The sequence below is a fragment of the Acanthochromis polyacanthus genome, chromosome 15, assembly GCF_021347895.1.
Source record: "Acanthochromis polyacanthus isolate Apoly-LR-REF ecotype Palm Island chromosome 15, KAUST_Apoly_ChrSc, whole genome shotgun sequence".
In the NCBI taxonomy this organism is placed as follows: Eukaryota; Metazoa; Chordata; class Actinopteri; family Pomacentridae; genus Acanthochromis; species Acanthochromis polyacanthus.
Window position 1 is genome coordinate 24,557,146 of NC_067127.1, and position 27,048 is coordinate 24,584,193.

The 27,048-nt window shown below is 41.4% G+C and overlaps 1 protein-coding gene across 2 annotated transcripts in view; it reads left to right on the forward strand.

The window, feature by feature from the left end:
* Positions 1-27,048, forward strand: part of thada (THADA armadillo repeat containing) — a 137,503-nt gene that overhangs the window by 106,421 nt on the left and 4,034 nt on the right. For both annotated transcript variants that reach the window (XM_051959561.1, XM_051959562.1), the window contains exons 33-36: positions 4,767-4,891; positions 7,514-7,586; positions 8,495-8,645; positions 11,017-11,139. In XM_051959561.1, coding sequence (XP_051815521.1) covers positions 4,767-4,891; positions 7,514-7,586; positions 8,495-8,645; positions 11,017-11,139 — 472 coding nt within the window. The remainder of the gene's footprint in view (positions 1-4,766; positions 4,892-7,513; positions 7,587-8,494; positions 8,646-11,016; positions 11,140-27,048) is intronic.

A 27,048-nucleotide genomic window follows, 5' to 3' on the forward strand; every position in this document is an offset into this window, starting at 1 on the left:
TCGTGATATATTAGAGTCAGGACCAGCTAGTTGGACCTGAGGAACACATCATCAGCACATTTAGCTTGAAATAAAAAAATGAATTCAGTAAAGCGGCAAGTGTTAGCTGTAAATTCAGTAGGTTTTCATCAACACTGAAAGAACTATTTGTGACACATAATGCACTTTATATGGTGATGCGATATGTGGATGTGCACTTAAGATATAGACCCCTTTCACATGACATATGCATACTTAATTAGGCAGCTGCGTGCACAGACCCGGTTCAAAACAAAGCCTGTTTACCTGGCCAAGGGATGATATTGCAAGCACATATTACGCTAAATATGCCTTCTTGTTGTGCTGTCGGCTGTCAGAATCGTAGTAAAGCAGATGATATGGCAGCTGTGACAGCGACCAGGTGGAACTTGCTTTGTTACCGCGGCTAAACGTTTGGTTTACTTAAAACTGATTTCCGCGTTCTCCGGAGCAGTCGTTACGTTGATATCACAGTTCCTGCTGATATACCGGAGAAGCCCTGAGCCCGTAGGCAGGACAGTGCAGTATGTCAAAGTAGTGCCTGATAATGCATTGAAGGATTACTTTAATACCCAACATGCCGAACCAGGCCAGCAGCAACAGGACACCACATCATCTGCTGCATCCAAACAGCAAGAGGCCGTGTCCGGCAGGCAGCAGGAGGCGGCTGTCGGCGGCGGCAGCCCCAAACAACAGCCGCCACCGCCTTCTCAAAGCGAGCCCATTGATGCGGCCAAAGCCGAGATGTGCAATTTCCTAAACGCTATCTTTCTGTTCTTGTTCAGGGAACTCCGAGACACCCCAGTAGTCAGACACTGGCTCACCCATTAAATTAAAGTGGAATGTGGAGGAGCTCCTGCACCAGGTCTGCGCGCGCATACCTTGTGTTAGTAAACACTGCAAGGGGTCTATAAAGACAGCAAATAAATGCACACATTAAAAAAGGATATCAGAAGGAAACAAGTGAACGCCAGACACAGAACCCATTTTGGCCCCCCAAAATTAAATCCATCAGCCCTCACAGTAAGATGCCAGAGTACCTGGTTTGGCTGGAGGTGGTGAGGCACACAGGGTTGTGGGTGTTTTTAGGCCGTGTCCATCTTTTCGGGAAACCGCTGGTTCCCGCTAGCTTCAGCTTCAGTGAGGGGAGGTCTGCAGATGCACATAGAGGAGACAAGAGGTCTGGGTGACTGCGGACCTCAGAGGGGAAACTTTGTGTTTCCATTCTGTGCTTTTCTGGCAGTTTAAATGTAATGCATTCAATTAAAATTATTCAACATTTTATTGAATAATTTTCTTGCTGCTATTAAGCGTCTATCGCTAGTGCATATCACTACTGTTTCATCACCGGACCGATGTGTGTGCCGTAATTCCTTTCACAGGCATGATAGGGTCGCCAAAACAGAAGAGAAGAGGCCAGTAGATGGGACCGTTTGTGGTTTGAAGAGTAGATGGTGTCCTCAGATCACTTTTACATTTTATTTCTTCTATATACTTGATATGTAATTTGAGATTTTCTCAGATTTTTTATTTTTATTTTAGGTTGTTACTGGTTTTTGACGTTGATTTAGAAATGTATGGCTGCCTTGCTCTTTCATTAAAATATCTTTTGGAGCATTGATTACCTGGTAAAAGCAGCCAAAACTACAGGCCGTATAGACTGAAATGCCAGAACATGAGGCAGACAGCAGTGCAGGCTGGGCAGAGTGTGACTTTTATATTTGTTAGTGTGTATGTGTGTGCCTGTTCATGCAGAGTGGGTGTCACTGTTTATTTGCATGTTACAGCTATGAAAGTCTGTACGCCTGAGTTGGCATGTTTTCCTGTGACTCTGTATATTTGAGTATGTGGGCAGTCAAGTGTGTTGCAAGACGGAAGCTCATTAAATCTGGTTGTAAAAGTCAGAAGCAGCAGAAATGGTGAGACCAGCTGGGTCTGAGCTAGCAGTCAAATACCTGGCAGACAGACGCGTGGATGAACAGTGAAAAACACGCAGGCACTAGCTGGGATCTAGACTAAAATAATTCTCTCAGTAGGGCAACAAGAAAGGGGGAAAAAAAGGAAGTTTTTCTGTTAAAGTAGCAATAAAGAAAGAGAAATTTCGTGGCCAAATGAATAATGACACTGGCTTGGCATTAGTGGCCCCAGGATTGATAGACTCTCACTGGAGTTGAAAAGAGCAATTGGACTTTGAAATGTTGTCTGAAAAATACACTATAGCCCACCGCAAACTGCCTGACAAGTGTAATGGTCTGCTGTGGTTATTGGACACTACTTTATGGTGCATTAGAACATTTCCAGTACAACATTAGCCATGGGTGTACCCTGTGTACCAGGCTGTATGATTAATCGACCATTAGTCACCGTCACAATTCTGGTTTCCCACAATTCAGTTAACTTGATTGCTGTGATGACCATGTTTGAAATGTCCCTCTTATGGAAAACTACTTCAGCTTGGGTCAGTCTGACTTCAAACTCATTCTTGGTTATTCACCTATTTGAGCTGCTATGCTGCCATAACTCAGTGGAGACTAGAGGCTTGTCTGAGCACAGAAATGCACTAACATTAGGATTCATTTGTGTTTGTGTTTCTGTTTGGTAAAATCTCAATGTTCACATTTCCAGCTGACTCCTGAAAAAATATCAGCCTCTTTCTGCGACTTTTAAAAGCAGCCAAATCCCAAACATACAAGCTCATCTGTGAAACACAGTGGAGGTAATGTCAAGGATTGGGCTTCCTCGGCTTCTTCTGGGACGGGCTCATTCATCTTCATTGGTGGTGGAACACACATGATGGCAGTAGCCGAAAGAACTCAGAAGTCTATAGAAACATTTATCTGTAATTTAAAGGGAGATGCAACCAAACTGATTGGGAGTTCCTTCATTGTGCAGCAAGATAATGAATAAATACACTGCCAAAACAACAAAGGAGTTCATCAGGGGCAAGAAGTGGAAAAGTTTTAGACTGGCCAAGTCAATCTCCAGACTTCAACCCTATAGAGCTGCATTTTATCTGCTAAAGAGGACACTGAAGGGAGTACCCCCCCCCCCCTCCCCCTTCACACAAAAAAACCTGAAAGAGGCTGCAGTGAAAACCTGGAAATGCATCACAAGAGCAGAATGCAAAAGTTTGATATATCAGTGGGTCACAGGCTTGATGCAGTCATTGCAAGCAACGGATCTGCAACTAAATATTAAGTGATATTCATTTTAATCTATTTTAATTCAATCTGTTACAAATAATGCTTTCTTCTAAGTAGTGCATCAGATCCAGATGTAAATAGCTGGCAATAAAAGCTGAAATGTTACTCTCTTGTCTCATATTCATCTTTTGATCTCAAACCAAAATGTTTTCAGTCTACAGCAAAAATTAAAAAACAAATTGGCCTCGCTGTTCCAATACTTTTGGAGTGGAGTGTATATTCGTACCCCATCTGGTGCGAGTGTGCAGCCGTTTTATCTCATCTAATCCTGTTCTTTCTTTTCTTATGTTGTTTGACTAAAACTACTGCCTTCCACAGCTGAAAAGGAAGTTAATGAAGTCTATTAATGCATCATAAGAGGGGTTATTTGTGGGCTCGAAAACCAAAACGGAGCGCTGAAAGTCGCTTCACAAAACAGAAGCAAACTGCAACGTTGGTTGATTATTCTCTGTGCATTTGTCACTATTATCAACCACTTTGATGTTCCACGCAGTGTTTTTATTAATTTCTTCTTTTTTAGTGATTTGTGCAGCTTTGATATTCACTATATTGTTGAATAAGAACAACTCATTGATCCTATTTGATTAGCTCCTGTGCACTTCTCAATTATTTACATGAATAGATTTATTAGAATTTTAAATCCAGTGTTCTATTTAGTGGTATTTTTTTCTTAAGCCTAATAGTGATTAATTTTTGCCAGAGTAAGCTGTCGGATCAATCAGTCAATCACAACGACAGCCCTAAAGCTCAACAGGTCAGCCTTGTCTTTTTACTGCTCTCGTGCGCAAATATACAGTCGCACACACATATACATTCTGATGTTTACACATAGACGCTGCATGCAACCGATCCCCCTGCCCTCCACCCACACAGTTCCTATAAAGAAAGCTTTATTTTAAAGCTCTAATAACAGGTCGGGGCCTTGAAAGAAATAGTCACTGAGATATGCAGCAGGAATGTCAACACGCATTCTCGGCTGGATGTGCTTTTAACGGGGTCTTGCGCAGTGGAAAACACATCTTTTCCTCCTCACGCATGGCGACTTTCCTCCCGCTCTAGAGGAGTCGTGGAGCAAAGAAAACAGCACGGGGAAGGATGGAGAGGTGGGAGGAGGGACACAGAAAATCAAGTTCAGGAGGTTAAGCTGAAAGGATGCTAAGAGTAGACACAACATGAGGAACATGTCACTGCCTGAATGAAAACGGGAGGTAGAGACAAAGCTTGAACATGCTGGTAGTTCTTCTCTTTGTGTCCTTGCATGTGTCCATACATCCATACATACACAGATATGTGTGTGTGAGAGAGAGAGTAAGGCAGCTGTGTACCTGTGGTTAAGGTGTGTGGAGGGAGGATTGGGCCAGTGGGGTAAAAATACCACTGGGGCAACTTTCCAGCCACAAAGCTGTGTTGACTGATGGCCCTGAGCAACGTCCCTCATCAGTAGCTCTGAAAGTGTGTGAGGTGAAGAGCAGTGATGACATCAGTATGTTACACAATATCAGTTCACTCACTTCCCCTGTCTCTGCCTCCCCTCACTCCTCTCAGGTCCTTCAGACGTTGTGTGTGTTGAGCTCCAGCAGTGAGCTCCTGTGGAGTGATGGAGTGAAGACTTTATCACAGGAGGACACTCTGCTGCATCACCTCACTCTGGCTCAGAACTCTGCTCACAGGTCAGAGAAAACACACTAATGAACACTAATAATAAAGGTGAAGTACTCAAACAACCAAACCTTCTCTTTATGTCAGGATTTGGGACGATCAAACGTATGAACTGATCAGTTTTCATAAGAACCTAAGCCTGACCTCTTGTTTGTGTCTGTTTTCATACAAGTGTTGCAAAGTCGAACAATTTATGTGATACACTACCGTTCAAAATGTTTGGAGTCACTTAGAAATGTCCTTATTTTGAAAGAAAGGCAGTTTTTTTTAATGACGATAACATTAAATGAATCAGAAATACAATCTAGATGTTGTTAATGTGGTAAATGAGTATTCTATCTGGAAGCGGCTGATTTTTAATGGAATATCTCCATAGGGGTACAGAGGAACATTTCCAGCAACCATCACTCCTGTGTTCTAATGCTACATTGTGTTAGCTAATCATGTTGAAAGGCTAACTGATGATTAGAAAACCCTTGTTTATGCAATTATGTTAACACATGACTAAAGGTTTTTAGAATGAAAATGCCTAGGTGACCCCAAACTTTTGAACGGTCATGTATATACAGCAGTATCAATCAATAATTGATTACTGTTAAAAATTCAACAGACTTTTTATTGGTATTGCACTAACATCGCAGGCTAAACTGCAGGCACATGACAAGAGCTGCAAAAGCAGCTGTTACATATGTTACAGGGATGAAGGAAAGATGTCTTAATTCCTCCTGACTTGCGTAATTCATGTGCATACAGAGGCCATTTTGCCTCACATAAGACTTTACCGTGGTGCCCCTTTACTTGCTCAGCAAGTCTACACTACTTAGAAGTGTGTAATATCTAGGAAAATGGTATCAAATATACTAAATATTGAATCACTTGGATCAGTAGCAAAAAACAAAACACGTCTCTACTCTGGACCTTGAATTGTTTCAAGATTTCTTCCAGATCTTCGGTCATTATTCAGATCCATCTGTTAACACAATGTCACTGTAGAGCTGCACAAAAATGACATCATGATTATTTGTCACTATAATTTGTCAATTTTAGGGACAAAGTATTTTTTTTACTACAGTGATAACTTTAAATAAACAGAGCAATGCTTTAACGTCTTCATGAGTAGATCCATCCTGTACATTTAATTGTGGGAAACCAAAAATGATGATAGTGATAATTGTTTGAATAAATGTGCAGCCCTATGTCAGTGATTTAAAAATCCCTCCTCCTGTCAGACTACACTGGAAATACAATGTAGATGTTTCCAGTGAAGTTTTTGCATGCAGTTGTGTTCAGGAGACTGCTGGCTTGTGCTTCCTACATCTCCTACGCCATCTCAAATATTCAGATGTGCATAGAGGTTTAGCTGATGCCTGTGCACTGTAGCACGCAAGAGGTCAGTTCTTTCTGTAACTCGCTGCCTGAAAACCTGCTTTCAAAACAGTCTCCAAGCAAGCCCTAGAGCAGCTTTTAGCTGTGATGGATGGAAGACACATGGTTGTACTACAGGGCAAGTTACAACCACACGCTCTTCCTCCTCCTCCATTATTATTATTTTTTTATTCTGCCTTATGAAAGAGCCTGCACGCTGCTGTTACCAACTGGCTGTCAGTTCTTCATTCAGAGCCAGAATCCATGGAGGAGGGACAGTCAGGTTCGCCGGCTGCACCTTAACCCTGCACCTGGACGCATCTGAAGTGTAGTTTTTGTCGGATTTTTGTGTTGGTACTTATGCATTGCTGCAGTATTTTGGTAACTGTACTGTCCAACCATAGAAAAGCTTTAAAATAGAATACAAAAAAGTTAAACTGGATGAAAACTGATATTTGTACTCTCAAAAGCCTCCATCACACCATTATTCCCACGTTAGATTATTCACACCTGTCAGGCTGAAAGCATTATTTTTGTCAGAGTTCATTAGAAACTCATGAGTCACCGGGCCTCTCTCAGTTTACCACAGTGTTTTGGCACATGCTGTTCCAATATTTGTGTGTGTGCGTCTAGTGTAAACCCTTTGACATGCATTGACAGACGCACACACCTTCCTTGACAAGCCACTGCTGTACTTTTCTCACCCCTGACAAGAGAATACAGGCTTGAGCAAGGATTGGATTACAAAGGCTTTTAGCCCTCTAAAGCCTTTTCCTGGCCACAATCTCTGCACCCAGGGATCCACTTTCTCTTCGAAGCAGCCCAGGGTTATGATTAGAGCCGGGGAGGGATGGGATTGGGTTGCTGGCTGCCCTTGTCTGCCGTGTGATTGAATGGCACTTGGGCTATTGTGACCTATAATGTAGTGGTGAGTACCAGCACACTTCTTTTGTGGATTGTAAGTCAATACAGTTGAATGATGTATGTATAGCTGACGGCACAGTTACGTATGTACTGGTTTCCACAGAACACCCTGAGGAGCACATTGTCATTTTCAGATGTTCTCACCGCACAAATACACAAGATTAAAGGTTTAGTTCACTCAAATTACAAAAAAATATCAGCTCACTATTTGTAATCTGAACAAAACTCTGAATGACGAGAACGAGTAGAGATCCCTCTCCAGGGACTAACATTTAAAATAAGCCAGCCAAGTTAAAATTAGCCATTTAGGAAACTGATATCAGGTGTCTGATTATGTGTTTCAGTGTGGAGCTCCACTGTGCTGCTCTGACGCTGGTGTCTCAACTGGTGGTTCAGTTGGTGAACTCTGACCCTCAGGTAAGGACTCATTCATCATCATCATCATCTTTCAATGAAGAAATGATCTCTGACCCTGTAGAGAAGAATATGTTGGCAGCCTTGGAGGTTATACTGAAGGAAGTGAAGGCTGTTACCACCAGCCATCAGACCGATGCAGCTTTATTTTGCTTGTCACTTGGGCCATCACTTTCAACATTTAACTTCAGCAAAACAAAGTTTGGAAGGGAGCCATCATTTATGTTTTGTTAGTGAATTAAATTTGTTTTTCCATCCTAGCTTCAACCTTCTGAACACCAAAACTCGCCAGCAGGTTTGGAAGGCATGATAGCTTTTGAAAAATCAGCCAGGGAACTGTAAAAACTAGTTTGAGTTTCTAGACTTTAGACTGTCCTTGAAGTAATCGTGTGTGACATACAGTTCTGTTGGAGAAATAGACCAAATACAAGCATTAAGCATATTTCATCAAAATTACTTTATTCTAAATAAGTCATTTAAAAATGAGTCAAAAATAAACTACACTGGATCCTGTCTAAAAGAAGAAATTCTGTGATCCTCAGCAGAACAGCCACCAGTGACTTGGCTGTGATCACAAAACAAAACTTCTGTGACTTGTCAGGTGCACTGAAGGCAATGTTTACACAGCAGAGAGTAGATAAACATAGAAACTAATTAGACAAGAACTGAGAAGAACATAAAACATACTTGTTCAATAAAATAAACCCAACATTGCTCAAAAATGGTATAGAGGAGCAATTCTGAGCAAACATGTGAAATAGTGCCAATTGTTGTAACTGGACATGTCTAGAGATGCTTTAAATAAATATCTCTAAACACCACCGTTGGTGTCTAGAGATATTTCCTCACCAGAAGATGTTCCTGTGTCAATAATGAATGTTTCAATTTTTTTCTGTTTTTCTGTCATCCAGGGTGCGAGTGCATTGGCATGTTTAGCTCAATGGGGGGCGCTGGTGTGCTCGTGTTGCAGCGAAGAGCAGCCGGTGGAGGTGAAGCTGATGGCTGCCAAAGTTCTGGTTAACTGTACATCCACCCTGCTGACCAGCCCTCATCTGCCACTGGGTGAGTCTCAGTGCGACAACCAAAGTGTCAGTTTGTTGTGATGACAGAAATGTGTTCTGGTCAGATCAGCAGATCAGCAACCAAAGTTTGTGGAGCAGTATTTTTGATTTCAGAGTACACTGGTATGTTTCTGGGAAAAATGTATGGTAATTTCCCTGAAAATACTTTATTTTAAACATCTTTTTTACAGTTCTTTAAAGTTTCTGGTAAGACAATCATTAAAGTAATTTCAAGAGACAGTAAGCGACTTTCCCTCCTCACTCTAACTGACCGGTTCTTTCAGGGAGGACCGTTCTTTGAACTCTCTTACAAAAATTAAATGGACTAAGTGTATGTGGAAAGTTAAAATTGTGAATGACATTATGTACGCCTAATGGTACGTATGTATTTGCAAGCTGATTTGCTTGTGAACAAGTCACTTAAGTTGACAAGGTAAGATGTACTATTCATAAGCTGCAGATGGTTCAGTGTGACTTTCCATAGTATTCATTATATTAACAAGAAAAGCACTCGGAGAGCGCGTTACTCCACCAAAGCTGTTCATTTCCCCATGTGGCATTGTCACAAAAGCAGCATTTGTTTATTAGCTACTGATGATCAGAAATCACGGCAACATAGAATGTGGCCATTTAATATAGATGTACCCACAAACAAAATGACCCTGCGCTGAGCACAGGCATGTGCTATGCATGTATACGTTATGTGTCGATAACATGCAACCTAAATATGTAGCAGGCGGCGGGAATTGATGGGACTCGGAAACACCCCCACAGTTTAATCAATTGTTCCTTGTATCGTATCCGACGGTTAAGTCCCAATAAGTCCGCAGCGGTGGATTTGTCGTAGGATTGCAATCATATGATCGTCAGAAGGCGGCTGATGTAGTGTTCACTTGTAGTCGCTGTGCTGCTATCTTGCAGTGATACAGAAACGTTTAACAAATCCGTTGATCCAGGCCATAAGCCGCATCACTGCCAAATTGTAATCACTTGGTCCCTGTGTCATTTCTGACCTTTCCTGAAAACTTCATCCAAATCCGTTAGTCCGTTTTTAAGTTTTGTTACAGACAGACAGACGGACAAACCTAGCCTAGCTTAGCTAGACTGTATTCCCGTTATAAGGGATATACGGGAATACGGTCTAGCCCTCCTCCATTGACACATTTTGACAGGTTTTCAAGCTCCGAGCAGATCAGACCGAACCAATCAGAGCACCAGAGGCGGGAGTTAACGATGCGTCATCTTCAGGGCTGAGTTGGCGACCGCTACAGAGCGAGGTTTCTCTCGTGTGCTTTCCTCTGTTTTGCACGGGCTGAATTTGTCCTTAAAACCTCAACAAGAAGCAGCTCTTAAAGCTTTTCTTTTTAAAAAGGATGTAATTTTAATTCCGGCAGGCTGTACGATAGAATGCGTAATGCTGCCCTCCACTGTTGAAAGGGAGAGCTTAGATTTTCCTCAGGACCCCTGTACGGCGAAGGAAGCTGTTCAAACTACAAAACATCATGGCGGAAAGGCAATTGTTAGGTCGCTTAGTGATTGCGTCACACGTGTGTTACGCTGATTGGGTCTCTCCAATTCAAGCTGTGATCGGTAGTCCCGCCTCTGGGCTAGATTTGGTTCAATGGAGCAGTTCCAGACTGACTTTATGTGTATTTGTAATACACAATATAAAGGCTGTCTGGTCTCCAGGCAAGGACAAACCAACGTTGTTTGTCACATTACTCTGCCGCGTTCCTTGGCGGAGTAATTCTTGCAGCCAAGCCCATAATAATATCAACATCATTAAAATAAAAACCAGTTCAACTTCATGACCTGCAGATATTCCTGGAAAGGTACTGGGAGACATGGCCAAGCCTCTCTTCACTTACCTACCCTACACTCTGCCCCACTGATAATGATGAAACAGCCACCGTGATTGAACAGATAATACCTAAACAGGAAATGATCTGCATTTTTTGTGCAATGTTTATGTATTGGAAGTGTTGTGAATGACAAATAGATAACATTATAGCTCCTAGCTATCTTTTCTTGTGTATCCTCAGAATGTAAGTAACATGTTATGATGTCAAGAAGGAGATATATTTAGTTCATTCTTATTTTTGACAGTGCGAATATGGCAGTAATGGGAAAAAAGACGTAATACCATAACAAATACTCCCTCTTCCACAAACATGCACACACAGATGAGCTGAAATGTATGTCAGCATGAGGTGGAATTCCAAGATTTTTTAAATGACTGACAGGTCTGAATTTGTCTAATCAAAATACATCAAAGATCTTGGCATGTTTTGAAGCCCAAACATTATTTTGTGAGTCTACATTGCAGGATGCTTGTAGTGTAAGAATCTGTCTGAATCCTCTTTGTGTGTCAGGTCTGTTCACTACCATGTCACTGTGGAGGAGTCTGTTCGTGTTGCTGCAGGATGAGGACCAGGAAGTCCGAGATTCAGCATCTGACTTCATCTCCAATGTTCCAGCTCGTCTGCTCAGTGCAGGTACACTCACACACTTATGCATTATTGTGCCAATATAAATCTATATATTAGACTAACTAGTTTACTAGACCTGCTCCACACATGTACACAACCCTGCTTATAGACACGCTATTCACATTTGTTCACTTTAGATTTCACTTTCAAACACATACCTAAGCAGTGCAAAGCCCCACTGAGAGCCTTGATTTATTTCTCTTGGGGAGCTGGGCTGATTTTAATATTACCTGCACTACTCAGTGACTTCAATCCCGTCCGGAGTGAGCATCGGGGTAACTTTTCAGTCCCTGGCCAGAAATAATTACTGCCACAATTAACTAGTGTTCTTCTGTGAACTCTCTGCTCCTCCTGTAATTTCAAACCCTGTCCAGAAACACAGCCTTTTTATTTAAAGTGGAGGCACTGAGCTGTTTGTTTCAAAAGTCCTATCAGTGTGTAGGACTTTTATTCTAAAAATTATTATGGATGGAATCTGTGGATGAAGCTGGAGGAGTATACCATGAAAGGGATCTATGTCTGAATGTCACTGTAAAAGACTGAAGAAGCAGCAGTGATGCATGTCTTATGTTTGAAAAGGGCTTTACAGTATATGTCCTGGTGGTTCAAATCAGGAATGATGTGTTAAATTACAGAGACGCACAGTGACTATTTCATTCCCCTCCTCCCCTGTTTTGTTTATCTCATCCTAACAAGCTTAAGACAACAACAGTAATGCATAGCCACTGAAATATACACACATTCATGTATCTAAACAGACACCCACTAACATGAAAAACAACACATGTTAATGTTAAAAAAGGGCTGATGACCTCATTTCGTGTTAAGGGTTGGGGAGCATTCCTGGAATGAAAGGCGTTAATTCTAGTTTGTAGTTTAGATGCAAGAGCGAAAAGTGTGTGCGTGTGTGTTTGTGTGGTTATGTGTCATTGTTTGTGGAATGTCTGAGGTCTGTTTTCTGAGCGAATGATGGCAGGCTTTACCGAACGCATTCACTCACACACAGACACACACACACACACACCCCACACACACACACACTAATGCCAGTGTTGTCCTCACAGAGACGCTATCTGAGAGGACTGACAGCTGCCAACTCTCAAGTACCTCCTCACAAACAGCCTTAGTGTGACTTCCGACCTCACAACACTCACTTCCTGTATTTTCCCAGCTTCCCTGCAGGAGCCACCCTTATTGTGTCTGTTGCCGCTGATAGTATCTCATAACATAACACGAGATAGCAAAAACATCTCCAGAGGAGAAAAGAAAAAGAAGTCTCATAGCAACACTGCTTTGTGGATGGGAGGGCAGAGCCATGGGGAAAGTCTCAACTCAGGCTCTGGCTGTTTTAGCGAGAGGCTGAGATTTTTAGTTTTTTAAAATGTGGGCCAACATTTTTTTTATTAAGTGTCCATAAAACAAACATTCCTCTTTTTTCTTAAAAGGACGGTAGTGTCTCATTGTCTGAGGGCCCAGGAAACACAGTTAAAATTCCTGGAAGTGTTTTGATACCAGTATTTATCCAAAGGCAGTATGTGCATGTTCTATATGTGTTTATGTACATAAGGCCAGACGGGGTCAGATAAGCTGTCAGCGAAAAAATCAGATAGGAGGTCAACAACATGACTAAGATGGAGAGGTTTTCTTTCTCTACAACAGGAAGGGAACACAATAGGCATAATTACAGAGTGGGTGTCCTTGTGTGTGTGGAGAGAAGAGAGTAGGACATCCTCCTTTGTTCATCTATATTCACTGCTTATTTGGAGATTATAGTTTTTGCATGTGTGGGGAGCAAAGAGTGTGTTACTTACCGTAAAAACTGCCTACATTTCCTCCTGGACACTACAGAGGAAAAACTGAGTTGTTGTTTTTTTTCTCTATTCTTCTGTGTAACCGTTCACTCTCCAGCCAAGCCATTCAAAAACCTACTCTCACCGCTGAGATGATCGTGAAAATTGCACAGGATTCCTAGTTTATTTGAACACGTGTCGTACGCATTGCAGGAATGCAGAGGGCGACACCGAAAGGAAGAAATGAGACGGTAAATTGGTGATCTTGTACCAAATGATTGAGTGACTTGGCCTCTAAAATCAAATTCCTCATGCAAATGAAAAACAACAGAAAAACCCAAAACAAATCACACCCCATTGACTGTAAGAAAAAAAAGCTTGGAGAAGTATGTCATCTTTCTTCTTTTAAAGCTTTAAAATTACACACACAGCAGTGAGTTGGAAGGACGTTTTGGTACTTTGGGAGCTATGGCAAAATTATATGAAGTCATCTTGATTGTAAGAACGTTGCTGCTGGAGAACATTTCTGCATCTGTGATTGTGTGCCAGTGTGGCTTTGTGTGTAAAAGAGAATTTGGAAGTTTGTCTAAATGTGCAGCAGGTTGTAAAGCCTGATCTGCATGCCGAGGCCCAGTTGGTCAGCGGCTGTGGCGGGTGAGTTAACCAGAAACACGCCAAAGACTGCATATAAAAGATGGGACATAATCACCTTGACGTCACCTGTTGGTTTGTGGACTACTGTTTTAAAGCCTCAGCTTTGAAATAATGCCATTACCATCTTGGTGTTTCATAATTAAATGTAAGAAGTGAAGGGATGGATCTGACTGAGCACTCGAGGACGCTGTGCACATCGATATCATAGCAACATGTCTATGACACGTAGCTGCGCCTTAAAACAAACCTTACTTTATTGCCTATTTGCTCTCAATGGGGCTATAATTTTCTACATTACGATCATGTTGTTGTTAAGGGAGATGTGAAATTAGCGATGAGACCATAAACTCATTAGAAAAATGTTTATTAATGTAACGGATCACAGGAGCCGCACTGATAAATAACACAAATCTGGCACACAATGTACTTTTCTTTTACCTGATTAATTATTGTTTTGACATTTTTAGAAATGTACTTTTTCCACTTTCTGCCACAAGGTTGAATTAGAAGGTTGATGACACTGATAGTCATTTTCATTGTCACTGAACTCTCGAATCACATCAAGCAGGCCCCGAGCCACGATCTGCCTGTTGAAGACATTCTCACTGAAGGCATACTTCTCTAGCCTCCCAAGAGGTGTTGGGTTGTCTTGTCCTGCAGCTGGATGTATTGACTTTCTAGAGCCTCTACGACAACAAGCCTCTACAATGCAGATTTCTGACCAGACTTCTGAAAGTGTTTTCTGGAGCTCAAGTGGCACTGTGTTAAAGTGTTGAGGCCTTATTCTAGTAACAATACCTTTGGCTCAGTGACCTGCACAATATCTTAGGTCAGAATTACTCCCTACTGTCAGAGTGCCAAGGACACAGAAATGGAAGAGGGCAGCCTGCTATTCCACACCACAGATATACAGTAACAGTACTGTGCCAGTGGAAAAAGACATTACTGTGTTTGTGTCTGTGTCACAGTGAGAGTCTGTGTTTGCGTGCATCTTTCCCATTCCCTTTAGCCTAGCCAATCTTCTGTGTGTGTGTGTGTGTGTGTGTGTGTGTGTGTGTGTGTGTGTGTGTGGTGTGTGTGTGTGTGTGTGTGTGTGTGTGTGTGTGTGTGTGTGTGTGTGTGTGTGTGTGTGTGTGTGTGTGTGTGTGTGTGTGTGTGTTTTTTATGACCTGCCACTGCAGGGTCAAGTATCTGAGGTGTTAGCTGCTTCAGATGAAGGCGATGACTCGGAGCCCTTTGATATGGAGGACAGGCAGAAATGTGAGAACAGAGACGCATTCAGCAAAACACACAAACACCAAACACACACAAAATGACAAAATGTAAAGCACACATTCCCCATTTAGGTAAGCAAGTTGAATTTATAAGTTGATTTAAATTTCAAATTGACCATTAAGTAAAAACAAACGTGTTTACTGTGTGTCTCATGCAGTATCTCCATCATTAAAATGAATTTAAAAAGCTCTCACATGTATCTCCAGGGAGGATTTTCTCCGAAAGTACAAGACTATTTCGTTCAACTAATAGACATTTTGATGGCATATAATTATCATTAAGCAAAAGAAGAAATCACCTCATCTTTAATAAAGTGTCTGTATCCATTGCAAGTATACTTTTCTTCCATTAAATAGCTGGATTTCTTCTTTTACTTGCACAGATTTGTAACTATACTTTAGACAATTAAACCAACAGTGGAACCATTGTCCTGGACAGGAAGAGCAAATCTAATTTAACCCCTCTGCACCCCAACCAGCATCAACACCACCACCACCATCACCCAAATACCTCCAGACTAATTGGGTCTGAAATCAAACTCCTCTCGCCCTCGCTGGACCTCCAGCACTGTAACAGGCTCCGGGCAGGAACAGAGAGATCGCTTTATATATAGAGCACAGAGGGATTTGGTGAGACGTCCGTTTGTGAGGGGGCATTGATTGGAATTCTGACTAGGAAATAGGAAGCTAATCAAGTCTCCACTTTAATATACTTGAAGACACTTAAAAGAGCAAAATCGACTTTTGTAATTTAATATTAACACAAAATGAATGTTGTCCCTCGAAATTCAGATATGTTGGACAGTAATCATTATTGTCAAAATTGTCTAAGCATTATAAAAAAATTTTTTTACTGTGAAATGTAGAACAAAACCAAAATGAACAGGCCGACATGCGCTCTACTATGTTGCATCTGGAATGTAATGATGAGTATTTTCAATATTGAAGACATTGTATAGTCCTTAAAATTTATGAGCTTATACATGCTATTAATGGAACAGGAATTCCATTTATTCCACCCATTTATCTTCTGAAATATCAACCCATGGCTATTTTCTTCAATATAAAGACAAAACTGGATATCAGATGTCTTGTATTGGGTTGCCTTTTTAAATCTAAAAAAATGCCCACATGCACAGAATAAAACTGGATGCTGAAAACCTATAAAAAATATACAATTATTATGTACTGATAAATAATAACACAAATCTGAGACACAATGTACTTTTCTTTTACCTGATTAATTATTGTTTTGACATTTTTAGAAATGTACTTTTTCCACTTTCTGCCACAAGGTTGAATTAGAAGGTTGATACTTCTCTTGTCTTTCTGTGTTACATATGGAGATACAGCCAGTTAGTTTACACTACCATTCAAAAGGTTGGGGTCACTTAGAAACGTCCTTATTTTTGAAAGAATAGTATTTTTTTCAGTTTAGTTAACATTAAATTAATCAGAAATATAGTCGCGACATTACTAATGTGGTAAATGACTGAAACGGCTGATTTTTAATGGAATATCTCCATAGGGGTACAGAGGAACATTTCCAGCAACCATCACTCCTGTGTTCTAATGCTACGTTGTGTTAGCTAATGGTGTTCAAAGGCTAATTGATAAGTAGAAAACCCTTATGTTATGTCAGCACATGAAAAAAATGTGAGGTTTCATGGAAGTCATGAAATTGTCTGGGTGACCCCAAGTTTTGAACGGTAGTGTAGCTTATCACAGTGACTGGAAACGGGGGAACACTCCTGAAGATTTTCTGCCTTTGGATGGAGCCAGGCCAACAGTGTTCCCCTGTTTCCATTCTTTGTGCTAAGCTAAGTGGCTGCTGGCATTGGCTTCTGTTCACAGTATGGAAATGAGTGGTATCTCACTTCTTCTCATCTAACTGTCCCCCCAGAAAGTTACTGAACATCACTTTTATTAACCCGAGTGAACCCTAACACCAATATTGAAAAGGTGTGTAATCTCAGCATATCTTATACTAAATTATATACACACGTGCGACAAAATTGTTGGTACCCCTCAGTTAAAGAAGGAAAAACCCACAATTCTCACTGAAATCACTTGAAACTCACAAAAGTAACAATAATAAAAATTTATTGAAAATTAAATAATCAAAAACAGCCATTACTTTTGAATGTTGATTAACATAATTATTTTAAAAAAACAAACTAATGAAACAGGCCTGGACAAAAATGATGGTACCTCTATAAAAGATTGAAAACTATTTGACCAGAGTGACATGATTAACTCAGGTGTGTCATTTAATTGACATCACAGGTGTTCCAAACTCATAATCAGTCAGTCTGCCTATTTAAAGGGAGACAAGTAGTCACCCTGCTGTTTGGTGAAAAGGTGTGTACCACACTGAACATGGACAACAGAAAGCGAAGGAGAGAATTGTCCCAGGACATCCGAAAAAAATGATAGACAAACATCTTAAAGGTAAAGGCTATAAGACCATCTCTAAACAGCTTGAAGTTCCTGTGACAACAGTGGCTCATATTATTCAGAAGTTCAAGACCCACGGGACAGTAGCCAACCTCCCTGGACGTGGCCGCAAGAGGAAAATTGATGACAAATTGAAGAGACGGATCGTTGGAATTGTATCCAAAGAGCCCAGAGCAACCTCCAAAGAAATTAAAGGTGAACTCCAAGGCCAAGGTACATCAGTGTCAGATCGCACCATTCGTCGTTGTTTGAGCCAAAGTGGACTTCATGGGAGACGACCAAGGAGGACACCACTGCTGAAATAAACTCATAAAAAAGCGAGACTGGAATTTGCAAAAATGCATGTTGACAAGCCACAAAGCTTCTGGGAGAATGTCCTTTGGACAGATGAGACCAAACTGGAGCTTTTTGGTAAGGCACATCAACTCTATGTTCATAGACTCAAAAACCAAGCATACGAAGAAAAGAACACTGTCCCTACGGTGAAACATGGAGGAGGCTCAGTAATGTTTTGGGGCTGCTTTGCTGCATCTGGCACAGGGTGTCTTTGAAAGTGTGCAAGGTACGATGAAATCTGAAAGACTATCAAGGCATTCTGGAGAGAATGTGCTGCCTGGTGTCAGAAAGCTTGGTCTCAGTCGCAGGTCATGGGTCTTCCAACAGGGACAACGATCCAAAACACACAGCCAAAAACACCCAAGAATGGCTGAGAGAAAGCGTTGGACTATTCTAAAGTGGCCTTCTATGAGCCCAGATCTGAATCCCATTGAACATATGTGGAAGGAGCTGAAACATGCCATTTGGAGAAGACACCCATCAAACCTGAGACAACTGGAGCTGTTTGCTCATGAGGAGTGGGCCAAAATACCTGTTGACAGCTGCAGAACGCTCATTGGACAAATACAGAAATCGTTTAATTGCAGTGATTGCCTCAAAAGGTTGTGCAACAAAATATTAAGTTATGGGTACCATCATTTTTGTCCAGCCCTATTTCAATTAGTTTGTTTTTTTTAAATAATTATGTTAGTCAACAATTCAAAGTGATGGCTGATTTGATTATTTAATTTTCAATAAATTTTTATTTATTGTTACTTTTGTGAGTTTCAAGTGATTTCAGTGAGAATTGTGGGTTTTTCCTTCTTTAACTGAGGGGTACCAACAATTTTGTCCACGTGTGTAATTTCTCATAGACAAAAACTGTAACAACCGAAAAATTGTTCTGAACTTTCTGAAAAGTCATTGACTTATCATTTGTGATCTCCAGGTCATCTGGAATAACCAAATCACATCTTAAAGTTGTTCTATTTCAGTGAAATTACTTTATTTCATGTCTCTTTCAAAATTTGCCAAAATCGACCATTTGCACCATATTCTCAGCACAGCTCTGAAGTCATGACGACTCGGCTGCCCCCAAACAGTTGGTACACAACTTAAAGACTATTCGACTGAACTGCAGGCTGTGCTTACACAGAGCAGACAGGAGACCAGTGTGCAAACAAATTAGAAATGTAAATAGAAATCATCTATGAGCCACAAATTTTTTTTCCAAACTGGTTTTCAGGTGTGGGCATTTGGAATTGTCGTATATGTAACTATGGCATGCTGCACAGAAGACATTTTAGAGTTCCTTCTGCTTTTAGTCATTATTGGTGCTATTTCCGTTGAGGTGACTCATCCGAGACTGAGGAGACTTTTTATAGCAGTAAAAATATGACAGAAGCATAAACTTCTTGATAATTCATAAGTGTTAGTAAATTGTTCTAACTTCCATATCATACCTTCTGTTTTTACCCAACAAAAGTGGCAGTAGAGCGCCTGATACACTTGGCTCACATGCCTGAATTTTTCTAGGCCGTTCTCAGTGACCATGATCCAACAGCTACTGTGGGGTAGCCGGTCTTTTCTTACTGTACAGCAGAATAATGCCATTCATGGTCCATTCCCCACAGTTCATTCATTTACAGTGGATGACGCAGATGATTGGATGTGAATGACCTGACGGGGCTGAAGGGCACTTATTAAACAGACCTCGTCCTATTTTAGCTCAGCACTCACTCAGCCATTAACCTGGCTTGGGTCACTCATTTGGGCAGAAACTAGAGGAGCCTTACTCAACATTTGGTTTTTAGCTCCAACCTTCACTTTTGGAATAAATAAGCTGTTATTTTACCCTCCAGTGGAAACACACAAACAGAGATGACATTTTACTGCTTGTCCCATCTTTCACTTGTACGGGCAGCATGGGGATGAGATTTGAATCATTTGGTAGCTGGTGTGAAACAAATCACATGCCTGCAGTAACGAACTGGTGTCTACAGACTCGGTGCAGTGTCTGTAAAGTGTGTTCACTGCAGTAATAAAGCAGTGGGTTGTGCTGCTCGGCTGTGCTGTGAAGATAAAACAGGAGTGCAGAGTATCTGAGCCGGGGCCATGCCAGTGTGTGAGAAACTGAGTCAGCCTCATTATGCATCCTCTGTTGTTGTGTGAAACAGATGTAATCAGAGCCAGTTCTCTGAGGCGTTATAGGGTCGTTTAAATGTTCACACATCACTCCCTATTGATGGAGTAGATTCCATCAGGATAGCTCCCAGAGAGTGAGGAGTTGTTCAAATTTAAGGAAAATACAACAAAATGATTGTGTTTGTACTCATGCACATACAAAGAGGTGTTTCTGTGATTTACTGTATCTTTGCTGGTGAATATGACAAAATAGGATGGGGAACAGGCCAGTTTTTTTAGTTGTAACTCTAGTTTTAGCTAGATGTGCCGAAATAAAACAGACAGCTACATGTAGGCTTGAGCACCCTAAAATTCTCTACTTATTAAAAAAAGCTAAAGAATTTCGTAAAAATCCATTTATTTGAGTTTCAGCGTTTTTTTTCTTGATTGATGAAGGCCAAATGTTGAAACCAAATTGTCTCTATTAATGTTCTGACATGTCCGAAGAAAGCTGTAAGGAGCATTTGCATAAGCAGGCACCTGTGCCATGACAAAAGGATGTTATTTTAAAAGTGTAAAAGGAAACTCCACTCCCTTTTGTTTTCACACAGCCTGTGAAAACAGTCACATCATTGCTTTTGTGGATCTAGAGTAGCTTTCTGAATTTAAAAGCAAATGCAATTCTGATGTTGTCATTGTGGGTCTCTAATTAAATATGTCACTTTCTTGGAGCTTGACCCAAAATTCACCATGTCTCAGTTAGTCTTGTCACGCTGAGAGTTTTCAGTCTTCCTGAAGTGCAGCATTAAATTGCCCACTTTATGTTGTTTATCCGTGTCTGGAAAAAAAAAATATAACCTCCACCCACCCGGAAGCAGTATACAACATCAGCATCACAGCGGTTATTGGTGAGATTTAGCAGCCTTCGTGACGTATTATGACAAAACTCCAGCCAGTTGCTACTTTGGGAAGCTTCAGCAAGCATGAGCAAATTCAAGTAAAACCCGTGAGAAAGTACAGCCAGTTAACAGGCTATCACCTTTCAGAGCCTAAAGAACAACACCAGTTATCTCTAAAATCATTTTGATAGGCAGTGAAGTGACTCTAGGTGATGGTGGGGCTTCCTGATGGAGGACAGACAGGAGCCTCTACCTGTTGAGGCGACCATTGTACTGACCTCACCACTGACTGTGCTGCAGCAGTGAGCCTCATGCTGTCAGCATGCTCTCAGGCCATCATTTTATGCTAATGCTCACCGCTCACTAAGTTTTCTACTTTTGTTGTCGTGTTTCCTGTTGATGTTGCTGTCGCTCTTGAAAATTCTCTCTCTCAGCCACCAGAGGAAATCGGGGCTGTAAAGTGTCTGTTTTTATTTCGCCACCGCTCTCACTATCTCACACCTTTGCTTCCTGGTGTCTCGGCTCCAAAAGCAGCGTCTGCAGCGCACACTGTTTGAGTGAAGAAGTGTTTCCTTTCACCTTGTGTTGAAGTAGATAATTGGGCATTTTGTCATTTTTGTGGGAAACCTTTGTAGGTATTTCTGTTTTCAGATCAGTAACAAGCAAGGCTGCAAACAGTTACTAGTATATGTAACATTGATTAATCAGTTTTTTTTTCCTCAATCAATTAGTTGTTTGGCCAAATTAGTTGGTTCGGCCAAATGTGAGCAGTGTTTCCCAAAACTGAAGACAGTGTCCTCTAATGTACAAGACCAAAACATGTGCAGTTTACTGTCATAGAAGCAGGAATATAAACCAGGTATTAAGAATCTGAAATGAGAGAACTGACATTTTTTTACTTTGAAAATGTGTTGCAACAAATAATCGATTACCAAAATATTAGATATCAATTTATTAATTGACAACATATTGATTCATTTTTAAAGCTTCAGCAGCAGGTAACTTTGGATGGAGCCCACATGTGATTCCACATTGAATCCTGCTCCTGTAGATCTCCGTGGCCCCTGTTGGACAGACAGTCTTTGTCCTAGCTGTACAGGATTAAAGAGTGACTGTGGGACAGGGCAAGTGTAGCTGAGGCACCCGTGCGAGTGGTCCGAGGGCCTCCAGGTGGGATGCTGAGGGAGGGGGCTCAGTGGATGTCTCACCCAGGTCCCTCTAGGATGTGGGTGGCGAGCCAGAGGAATGAACTCCCACTCCAGTGACATAATGGGCACCAGCGAGTAGAAGAGCGCAAGGTCGGGAGGTGTTCAGGATTTCTCGCATTCCACTATCCTGACAGCCCGTCGATACCCCCACCACCCCGCCCCTCCAGCTCCTTATCCTCCGCTCAATGGGACACCTGACACCCCCACATCCCCCAACCCTCCCAGCTGCAGGGGCTCAGTGTAGATTTACTGAAGAACGAAGGTCCTCTTCCCTCTTAACATTCACTTATACAAAAACGTTTTTTGGAAAATGATGCATGTCTCATGTCTCCTAGTAGTACTCTGTTGTGTGCTGATGAACGGGTCATCATGCTGTCTTCAGGCTGACTGTATAGACTGTAGTAATTATACTACGGCTGGGACTTTAATGCATTCATTTCGATTAACTACAGAAAAAATAACGTGTTAAAAATACGGCATTTAATCAAATCTTTCTCAGTTCAATCATTTCTCACATACTGGTAACACTGATGCAACTAAAATCTGGTTTCCAGCCGAGAAGAAGATGCGCAGGACACACTGAGTGATGTCAGCGCAAAAGAAAGTTTGGTGAGCAGTGAAGGAAGACGAGACCACATTGAGCTTGTTGGATGGAAAATTTTCTTTTCCCAATGGCACTTGGATAAAAGCATGGTTATGTGTAAATTGTGCAACAGAGTTTACTTATCACCGCAGCACTTTCAAGCCAACGGTATCACCTCAATGCAAAACATGTTGCTGTTAGCACCAGAGCTAACGTTAGCTACGACAGTCCTGCTACCGCAAACATTGTAGCCATCCCATAATAAGCCACTTTTGAAGACATTAAAAGTGCTTGAGTTTATGACAGTCTTAAAATGTTCAATATAATAGCTATAATTGCACTTGAAACATAAACATTTTTGTTGTTTAAGTTCATGTATGTCTTTTCATCGATCCAGGCGTCAACCAAAATTTATTTGAATTGAATAACTTTACTTGTTGTGTTCAAACAGTAGTATTTGACAAAAATATGATTAATCGCGATTAATTACAAAGCCTGTAACTAATTTGATTCATTCTTTAATCGCATCCCACCTCTACTCTATATACATGCAGTAACATGAGATAAGCACGGCTGCAACAGGGACTTAAACTAATTTCTCCAACGCAAGATCAGATTATTTGAGTATTGTATACTGACAGTCAATAGAAACTTTGAGGTAGAAATGTACGCAGAATTCTACTTGTAGGGGGGTTGTAATTATTCATTGTGGATTTACTGATGATCTAGTGCCCTGGTAGTTGAGATAATGATGAGTTGTCATATTTGTCATGATTCATTGGACATGGGTTGGTCACTTTGCAAAAGTGAACCAAATACACACCAAGCAATACTCAGTGAGTATCTGCACAATTTGAGAATGGGTTTTGAAGGCCTATATAAAGGCCCAAAAAAGGCCACTATGAACAGCATCATGCCGCGTCTATCACATGAACAACGTCTCCGGGCACTGGGTATGGTGGAGGACGGTTTGAGCTACAGTGATGTAGCCAGGCGTATGGGCTGTTCCCAACCCACAATCAGAAGCCTGGTCCAAAGCATGCGCCGACGGATTGCTGCCTGCATCGAAGCAAATGGAGGCCATACTCGGTATTGACTGTTGTGACTTTGTGTTTGGCAGGTGCCGTTTTCTTTTGTGAAATTCTTTATTTGAAATCATTCTTGAAACTTTAGATTTTGTGTCTGTATGCCAATATGCTAAACAAATGATTCATATGAAGAAATCCAGTTTCAGGCTTCAAAATAAAAATTATGTTGAAAAATATGGTCTCAAAGTTTCTATAGACTGTCAGTGATAATGCAGCTCATGATGAGTTTTCCTCTTAGATCATTTTTATTTTTAGCATTTTACACTTTTGTTAGAGATTTAGCAGTACAGTATGGGGATGGGAGTGTGAGAGATGAGGGAAGAGAAGTAGGAAATGCGAGAAAAATTGGTTCCAGACCAGGTCTCACTTCAAATTGTTGTCAGGAATTAGCCATTAGCTTATCCCACCAGAACATACGGTTCAAATCAGGGCACTGACATCTATTGCTGTGTCTTTGACAGACTTTGACACTACATGCTATGCAACATTAGCTGTTTACGATATATACTGCACACGAATTGAATAGTGTATCTTTTTTTTGGAAGTAAACCAGATCGCTAGATAATGGTGCAGTGTAAGACATGAATCACATTTTGACTTTGAATGAATCAATAAGCTTCATTTTGACCTCATGAATGAAAAATGTTTTGACAAAACAAGGTCCACCGCACCAAAAGAATGAAGCATTTTAGTGACACTGATATGTCATTCCAGTGGCATGGTCTGATGGGTCACTACTTCTTAAAAACATCCATCCATTCTCTATACACCGCTTTATCCTCACTAGGGTCACGGGGGGCTGGAGCCTATCTCAGTTGACTCGGGCGAAGGCAGGGGACACCCTGGACAGGTCGCCAGTCTGTCACAGGGCTACATATACAGACAAACAATCACAGTCACATTCATACCTACGGGCAATTTAGAGTAACAATTAACCTCAGCATATTTTTGGACAGTGGGAGGAAGCCCACGCATGCACAGGGAGAACATGCAAACTCCATGCAGAAAGAGCCCAGGCCCAGGCTGGGATTTGAACCAGGGATCTTCTTGCTGCAAGGTGAAAGTGCTAACCACTTCGTCACTGTGCAGCCCTTCTTAAAAACAGCAAATAAAAAAGAAAGTGGTCCAGATTTGTAAGAGAGTTTTACTCTTAGGACTTAATGCACATGGTGGCTTCATGCACGTAAGAACAGACGGAAACAACATTTCTGAATGAGTTTGGCATTGCACAATTTTTCATTTATATTTTTTTGCTACAATTTTAAAGTTCACTGCAAATTTGCTTAACAAAGCGAGAGAGAGTGATTGCCTAGACTGGAATATATCCCAAATTACTGGAAACATTGCCATACAAACATTCATGTGTCCTACTGCCTTCAGTGATCACCTAATTTTTTATCAAGCACCACTTAAAGGTACAAATTTGTGGTTTTAAAGGAAGAGTCTGCAAAGTTCAAAATGATATGGATTCTTATTCAGTTATTGCAGCTATGCTTTGCTTAGCTCTTATTTCTCGTAACCAAGTATAGCATTAAATGAAAATTACACCTGTCAAGCAATAGTCTGTTTTTATTATCACTGTGAGCTTTTGGTACACGAGTGTTAGCATTTTTTTACATTCTTTCAGTTAATTTGGATTATATACGGTAATGATTTGGCTTTTCAGAGGTAGCAGCGTTAGATGTTACGAGTTCGCCTGTAGGCATGAGGCTGCTTTTGTGCTACTAAATACAATTCCTCAGCAGAGATGATAATGCGTTCCTGGTGAAGGGTTTGTTTGGATCTTGCATATTTACATAGAAAGCAGTTTCTAAAACTGTGGTTAGCACAGTTTCCAACAAAGTAACCAAAGATCTCAGGTCAGTTAAAAAAACTAATGTTTAAAAAGCTCAGAATGGTACTACTGTTTCCACAAGTGGCACAAGGTTAAGTTTTTCCCCTCACTCCCCTGCCCTGCCCTGCTCAAATGTACTGTATAGCGCCAGGGGATGGAGTGTGTGCCAATGGATGCCAACTGCACAACACTCACAAAAACACACACACAGCCTCACCCCATCCAAACCCCATTCATCCACCAACTGATATTGTCACTTACAGATTGCCCCTCGTAGTCTTTCAGTGCAAAACAACACCTGATTAAAATGCCAGCACGCGCACACACATGCTTGCAACCAACACACACTCTGCTAACAGCCTGAAAGACAATCCCCTTGAGAAAGGGGGCATTTTGCGCCAAAACCTCGAGGAGGCAAATCATGTTAAGCGATGTGTGAAACCTCCGTAAAAAAGTAGATAAATTCAATGCAGCTAAAATTTCCTATTATGTCCCTTAATGTTGGAGAGGGTGGAGGTGGGGGTGGACTGTAAAGGCTTGACTTCAGAGGCAGGGCTGTCCCAGAGAGAGGAGGCTTCTTGGTAAAGAAAGGAATTTGTCACTCAAGCTCTTAAACTCCTAATCTCCTCTAATACAGTACAATCAACAGGCTCTTATGTTCACAGAGCGGGTTTCCCTCTCCGCTCAGACTTCAGGCTCTGCTCCGATTTTATGCCTCCTCTCTGAAGATGAAAAACAATCTGGGGTCCCAACCCTGTAGGCGTGTGTGTTTTACACTGTATGTGTGCTGATGGGGGTCCGTATACCTCCACCCTGCCTCCCGTAGCAGTAGTGTTTTGACTAATGGCTCTCAAAGCCTTTTGAAGTCTGTGGTGTTATCTAGGTGTCAGCTGTGGTGAGGATGGTCAAGGTGGAAGAACAACACACAACCTCTGTGTCAGATAGGTGCTGCGTGGACAACTGGAGCCATTAAATGAAGTCATACGTTATGTTTTCCCTGCATTTGAAGTGTGTGTCGTCGCACTCACATTTCCTCCAGTGTCTTATACTGTGTGTACTGCCTGTCTTGGACTACGTGTGTAGAAGTTTCACGGCAACAGAGGACTGTTTGTTGAAGTCTACAAATAGCAAAATAATTACTTAATGTGATTTTCAAGTGTTTTACTGGAAGTCACGTAATGACACATGAAGATCACATATCGAGACAGTCTGTCCATCCATTCATTAACACGAAACCCAACATTAAGAGCAACAGTTTGTGTGTGTGTGTGTGTGTGTGTGTGTGTGTGTGTGTGTGTGTGTGTGTGTGTGTGTGTGTGTGTGTGTGTGTGTGTGTGTGTGTGTGTGTGTGTGTGTGTGTGTGTGTGTGTGTGTGTGTGTGTGTGTGTGTGTGTGTTGGTACAGAATATTTTTGAATCCACTCATACACACCCTGATGGTGGTTGGTTGTATGAGTTATAGTTTTGTTTCCCAGAAGGCCGTCCAAGCCCAGAGAAGACACACATGCGCAGACACACACACACTAAGTTTGGAACATAGTGTCATTCAAACATCGCAGCGCCAGCACTAACATGCCAACAAGAAACAAGGTTATTGGAGGAAATCAGGTGAAGGTAGAAAACATGTTTTCAAGCAGCAGTTATTCCTCCCGCCTGTCACATTTTTTAAAGCAGCCTGGAGTATTTACTT